Raw genomic sequence first — 7393 nt, 5'->3', positions numbered from 1 at the left:
TTTGTAATTATCTTTATTCTTTCATTTCCCATTAGATTTTTATTTGTCCAATTAGCATATTATTACCATATGCACTTCTCTCTTAGCTCATTGCTTTCGAGCTACGTAATCGACGTTCTCGAACGGTATTAACATTGTCGAGAGGATCGAAAGGTAGATTGAAACTTTAACCTGTTTCACGATGCTTTCCTTTTCTCGTATATATGTACGTACACTTGTATGCGTGTATCTCTCTCTCTCTCTCTCTCTCTCTCTCTCTCTTTGTGCACAAAGGAAAAGAAATAAAGAAATATAGAAAAGAAATAAATAAAGATAACACGCCAGGACGCGTTCCGTTTGATTGGATGAGTCGAACGAGTTACATACATGCATAGCAATACAAAAAGAAGTTCGCGAATAAAAGGTAGTAGCAATGGGACACATTTGTGTTCCCTTGATATTCGCGCCACTGCGCGTAAAAGAAAAATGCTGAATGGAGTGGGAGCGGTACTGCGACGGCGCAGCTACTGAAGATAATCGAAGATGACTGAGCGCAGGCGCGAATGCGAACGCGGCCAGCCAATCACCGTCAGCCCGTTTTTCGCTCACGACAGTGTGCGCCGGGACTTCGTTGCGTCTGCGTCTTCTTACGTTTTTTCCTTTTTTCGTTTTTTATCCTTCGACATTCTCAACGCGTGTGTTATTTTTTTCTTTTATTATCGTCAATTATTTTTTCTGTGATGTATAGAAATCAATTAAATATAAAGAGAGATAGTATCAACAAGTGTTTGTTATTATAATAATTATTGTGATTAATAATAAAAATTTAATCGAAATTTTTGTATAAGCACAAGGATAGAAATATCCTTCGGTGATCGGATATTTGAAATTAAAAAAATTGTGAGAATATATATATATATATATGTGTGTGTGTCAGTGAAATAAGAAATAAGTGCGTGTTAGTGCTGGAGATGAAGGAAAGAAACTCGTTACTGAATTGAAGGGAAAGAACACGAATACTTGATCATCTGAGAAAGATCATCACCATGGCGCCCCCAGACAGACAGAGACCGCCTCGCCCTGGTTCAGGTCTCAGCCTTTCTGTTCTTGGTAAGTCTTCTCTTCCTGATCCTATAAAGAATTCTATTCTTCGAACTATTCATTCATTCAACCTTGTTCATTCGTGAGTGAAAGGATAAGTTTAATATACTTTTCTTTTTTATTTTCCTATGCGTCTGCATTCCTTTTCTAATTCTTTTTCTTTTGTGTTCGTCCGATGTGTATTATACCTGATCGTTAAGATTACAATTTATCGGTATTTCGTATTTATAAATAAGCAGTATAAATATTCAAGATCCTATCGTAAAGAAAACAATCTCGATACTAAATGCCATTCACGCGTGAGATTATAGATCGATACGAATGAATTTCTGTATAGGTATCGAATTGTTTCGAACTGTAAATTTAAAATATATGATCAATTTTTTTAATCAAGTAATATTATATAAATACAATTTGGAAATAAATGTTATACCTGATGAAAAATTGTGTCATAAATATTCGACAAATTTTCCAATATATTTTTCTAAAAAATAATATCACATACGAATAAATTTTACTTTGCATCTTTACGACTTATTAGATTTTCGTATATAATTACAGATTACAGGACACCGTGTATAACCGATTGATTTATCGTATCCACAAATAATACTTAGCCTAAGGGAATCATAAACATTTGTTTAAAAAAGAAAAAAAAACCATTTTAACAGGATTCGATTGTAACTTTGATTTATTTCGCGATATTTGTATTAAGCGTTGACGTTTCTTTTTTTTTTTCTGCATCTGTTCACTGCAGGAAGGATATAAAAAAAAAAAGAAAAGTAAAGTAGGTCCTCCCTTGTAGAATAAGTGAATAAACGTACGACCAGATTTAAAACGCTTCAAGTGCATTACGTATAATTTATATCTAACGAAAACCGGTTTTACCATGGTTTATTTGTACGACGATACGTCTACGACGACGACAGAGGCCGGTTGCTCCCATGCTTCGCTAAACTGTATTTTAAGTTTAAGGTAAACGTTAATACACCACTGTTAGAGTACTATACTTTACGTTATTTTCAATCGTTTCTTCCATAACCTTAATCTAATTTTTATTCTCACAGCAATATTGCAGAATATAAATCCACGTGCAGTAGGCGTAATAAATAACAATATGATTCATAAAAATTAGAAAATTATATAGGTATATATATTAATTAAATATTGAAAAGACCATATTAGATCGAAGGAATAATCGAATGTAATTATTGTTATAAAGAATTTTGGTTTTCTAGATTATTTGTTTGTTATTCGTGAATGTGATTGTAAAAGATATCTAGCGCACGTTCTCCTTTATCCCTTAGAAAACTCGTTCGCGATTTGGTTTCTTGCGGAATCGTTCGTTCGTGTTCCGAAAGATCGAAACACAAGTAAGCGTGTTTAAATCGCGTGACGTCGAGCATTATCAGAGGTGCGATTGAAGAAGAGGTCTTCCCAAAGAGAAAACTTTCTCTCTGAGAAGAAGAAGACCTCTTTGATGATCTCTTCCTTCTGTTTATCTTTAATATGTTTTAAACCGATAAAATAGAACATTGGCATGCTTTTTCGAGGGGAAAAAAAAAGAAAAAAAATATACGATCATAATAATTTGATTTATATGATTTTAATGTCAGCCTTGAAATGCACACAAGTATATATTATTGCCAGATCCGATTAATATTTTCAAATTTATGCGATCTTAAACGTAGCAGAAAAATACGAAGAAGAAATTTTGATCTCTCCACCTAATATATATATATATTTCTTTTTTTTTTTCTTTTTTATTACCAAAAATTATGATAATTTATATTCTCATTTATTAATTCGCGCAACAATTTTTATGTTCTTTATTTTATTGATAATAAAATCAATATGAGTAAAAAATATAAACCGTGATAATATACACGCCCACACGCGTAGATATATTTACAACGACTTATATTTTACATTTTTTTATTTTCGTTATTTTATCGTGAACTGAACATTATAAAAAAAAAAAGTTGTCTACGCGTAATCTTTTGCGTAACTTTTTCGTTTTCGACGCTGTTAACTGCAAACAAAAAAAAACAAAGGAAGAAACGAAATGAAAAAACGAAGACAACGGGGTTTTTTTTTACTTTTTGTTTTTTATCTTCCGTAGACTACTCGATGAATTACTTTCTCCATTCTGAGTCACTCTACAGGTATTATATATATATATATATATACATATGTACCTTCATACCTATATACTTATATACATAGCAGGTATATAAATGTGTGAAACATCCAAAGCCACATTTGTGCGATTGTCAGATCGGAAGAAGAGGAGAACAATATTGTGGGAGAAAATTTGTTCATTCGAAATAATACATTCGTTCGTACCACCGTGTGAATTTTAACGAATATATGCGAAAATAACATAATTTACATTAAACATATTATGTACTTCGCTTCGAAAGCAACTCGATATCTTTTTTAATTTGTCTGACCTAATTTTACTCTTGAAGTATTTTATTTGAATCATAATTTAAATATGAATTTTAATTGAAACCAACGCGAGAGAAAGATTAAAGGATTCAGGTATAATCGAGGATTGGGGTTGAATTTTTTCAAATACGCTTCATAGATTCGAAATCATTTCGCGATTATTTTATTTCAGTAATATTTATTGTGAGAATTACATTTGCGTTGCATGAGACAACTCAACGGGAAGAACTTATTATTTCGAATGAACGTGTACGCAATATAGTGAAGAGTTATGCATGTATGTCTGCGGTATAGTACAACCACCTGTTGCAACCAATCGCATGTCGATGATTGACGCTTACCTTTCAGACCGTAACGTAGTATATTTTACGAGTATTGTGATTACGTTTCCTGTGCGGTTCATTCAGTTTTTTCTTTCAATTTATCTATCTATCTATCTATCTATCTAGAAAGAGATGGAGATAGAGAGAAAAAAAAGAGAAATAACAATAGTCATAACTCGATAATTATTTTTCGAGGATTCCTTCCCTTTCTATTTGTATTTCATTAATTTGACAATAAAAAGTAGATGAATTTAATGAGTAAGTTATAGATAGTTTATTGAAATTTTCGTGGAATTTAATCGATAAATAAGGATATAATAGGAAGGTTTTAGTTTTCGGAAAGAGACAGATCTCGAGCAAGATCAGAAGGAACTTTAGACGAGGACAACGGACTTGTTACTTCTCCCGCGTGTATCGGCTATTAAACTTGGTTGCAGGTTTCTCAGAATGGACGTACCAGACAAGACTGGTAGGACTGGTGGTCACTGTTCGACCCTCCGTCTATTCTTACTCGCGTTACACACGCAACACACTTACGGAAACTCTAACACACATCCTTCTTCTCTCTTCTGAGTCAGAAAAATAGTTCGGGGTAACGAACAGGTTTCCTTTTCTAGTATTTTAACCCTTCGAGACTATCCTACAAAAATCTAATCCCAATCATGGATGAAATATTTCACTTCCAAGTATATTATCGAATATAATCATCCCTTTTCGAAAATTAAACACACGATATAATATATATTTATTTTATTTCAATATTATTTAACCACTTATATAAGCATCAAATTATGTTAGTTATAGTTCATACGCACGCGTGCACGAATTAGACCAAATATTCTTTTGATATAAGTCGGATCAATTTCAGACTGACAAGGTCAAGTGAGAGCACGAAATAAATGATTCCAATAATCGATCGATCGTCGTCATCGTTTCATTAGAATAATTATTGTACGCGAATCAAAATGGAAAATAATATAGTATGATGTGAAAAGAATCATAATGGGGTGTCCGATGTTGTTGGGTGGCGCGTATTTTTTTTATTCAATTGTACAATACTAACACTGCATCGTGGCAAGTGAATTACAATAAATGCGTTTAAAAATGTTTAGTATACGCTTCGAGGTTCAGATTGCAGGAGAGTTCGTAAGGTCGGTTTGTTCTCACAATAGGAACACTAAGGTACCGTTGCTTTACACCTACAACATCATTTCTTATTGCTTTTGTATATATTAGTTTGTCCCATAAGTTCTTTCCGCACCACCCTATGTATGACTTCGAGCAAACTATGTTTGTAGACATGCAGGTTTATCTATTGTGTCCATTTGTGGCATCGTTTTTAGTCGTCTTAGGGGAATTTTGAGGAGGACGGTACACAAAACATATATTCCGAGTTTTTAAACAACAATGCACATTTATTTCAGATTATTTAGACACATATATGTATTAGTATAAGCATTACATATTAATACTTATTAACATATCATAGATAGGTAGTATTTGAAGCTGTTAATATGGAGTAGCACGTGGTCCCTCTTTGCGACGCCAATGAAAATATTCTAACACACACCCGGAAAAGGGTGAATTTCTCTTTCTTTCTTCTTTCTCTCATTCGTGTTTTCTACGATTTCGAGGCACGTATCGTTCCGTCTTATCTACGGAGTATTATCGTGTTACAGCAGTGAGCCGCATGTTTTATCTTCTTAGAAACATACAGGTAAGCTTCGGCCCTCTTTTCAGATAAACCGTAGAGGATAGACTAGCTCGGTTAATCAGTCTAATCTATCGCGGACGTAGCTAATCTCATTAGAAGGTAGTATGTACATTCGTGTCCACTACAGCCTAACGTTTTTCACTTAAAATACGATAAATACCAACTATATTTTTCTCTTATTAAATTTAGATAATATTTAATCTTATCATTCCTATTTGTTTAGTCAAGATTTTATTAAATAAATGGTCAAGAAATCTAAATACAAGAGTTAAGTTTCGTCAAGATGTGATTTATTTGTTATAGGAATAGAGATATATTACTTTCTTTTAAATAATTTACTATTTTATATTAATTATTATATACGTTGTTGTTGTTGTGTGCCTGTGTTGCAAATATGAATTTAGGATGTAAATTGAATGCAACACAAAAAGTGTATCGTTTAAAAAAATATATATAATTAAGTTGATGTGCATGTGAATAATAAATAAATCTTGTAACGTTTATAGAGTAAAAAAAAACTGGGTGAATAACTTATAGAAATGTTTTATCAAGAAAGATCTTTCTGCTGACCGATTTATCCTCATTGCATCCTCAAAACTTGCGATGAGAGCAGAACGAAGGTAGCCTTAGGCTAGCAACCGTCTGCAGGCTAACTTTCTCTCACTCTCGAATCCACTACTATCGAATGAATTTAACGTTTAACTCGTTCTCCTTCCAAATTTTTAATTGTTACAATTTCCTATCATCAGAGGAAAAAACCTATCTAACGGAAATGTAGACACCGGAAGTCCATTAAATTTGGATCACAGGTGTATCTCCTCTCACAAATTTAAAGTTGAATCTAATTAACGGGCCACAATAAACACGATCCTAATCTATTACACATCGTCCAACAGCACCATAGCATAAATTTACAAGCAATTTTAGAAACTAGATCTGATAACGTTAAACCAATTATATTTTTAAACTCGGCATACGAAATATGCATCAAGGATAGTTTTAACTTTCAAAGAATCAGATTGTAAAACTTTTGACGTTGTTTTTATAGTCGTTATCTATTTATCCTATAGATATATCTATCTTACTCTTTCTCATGAGTTTTTTAATCGGCGCGACTTTAACTCACGCAAGTTGAGTTCTTACGAAGCCAGCCAGCAAGCCAGCCAGCCCGGCCAGCACCTTCTACTCGAACCACATCGTCGTATTTTATCGTGGTCGTCTCTCTCGCGAACGAGTCGAACGGTAACCGAGTGTGTTCACTTCGAGAAAGGAGAAAGAGAAAAAGGGATGGAAAGGAGAGACGGATAGACCTTCCGTGCCCGATTTAACGAGTCTCCTTAACCTGGACCAGTATTCAACAACTTCAGAGATGTTACTTCTCAAACATTAATATTTTCAATTATTCTTTTCTCTTAAAACTTTATAATGAGATACTTTTACGTAAAAATAATTCATTCAAATGATCAATTTTATTTTATCAGCATTGATTTTTCTAATCTACTACATTTAATTTGTGAGAGGAGAGGATACATACTAAATTCGTAAAATCTTTTCGAAAACTTTTCCCAATTATTTGCCAGAATATCGTATTATATCATTAATTCTCTTTCGAAGAAGGGAACGTGATCAAACGTAGCAACTAAAAGCAAAAGAAAAATTAGAAGAAGCTCGACACATCGAGCATTCGATTAATTCCTACCACCGTCTTTGTCCTGAAACTCAGTGGAGCGTCGTAAGGACAAAAAAAGTAAAAAAGTAAAAAAGTAAAAAAGGAGGGAAACAGAAACGGCTAAGTGCGGCGAGGGGGAGGGGGAGGGGGAGGGAG

General features: G+C 33.4%; 1 protein-coding gene across 3 annotated transcripts in view; it reads left to right on the top strand.

Annotated features, from left to right (window-relative positions):
- Positions 1-757: 757 nt before the first annotated feature.
- LOC106787004 (protein TANC2) overlaps positions 758-7393 on the top strand; it is a 16207-nt gene continuing 9571 nt past the window's right edge. For all 3 annotated transcript variants that reach the window (XM_014748973.1, XM_014748975.1, XM_014748974.1), the window contains exon 1: positions 758-1089. In XM_014748973.1, the coding sequence (XP_014604459.1) occupies positions 1026-1089 (64 nt within the window). In that variant the 5' untranslated portion in view covers positions 758-1025. The remainder of the gene's footprint in view (positions 1090-7393) is intronic.

Source organism: Polistes canadensis, unplaced genomic scaffold (genome assembly GCF_001313835.1).
Source record: "Polistes canadensis isolate GaletaPanama2010 unplaced genomic scaffold, ASM131383v1 scaffold_89, whole genome shotgun sequence".
Classification (NCBI taxonomy): domain Eukaryota; kingdom Metazoa; phylum Arthropoda; class Insecta; order Hymenoptera; family Vespidae; genus Polistes; species Polistes canadensis.
Note: the sequence above shows the minus strand (reverse complement) of the source record. Positions and strands in the feature narration are given on the sequence as shown.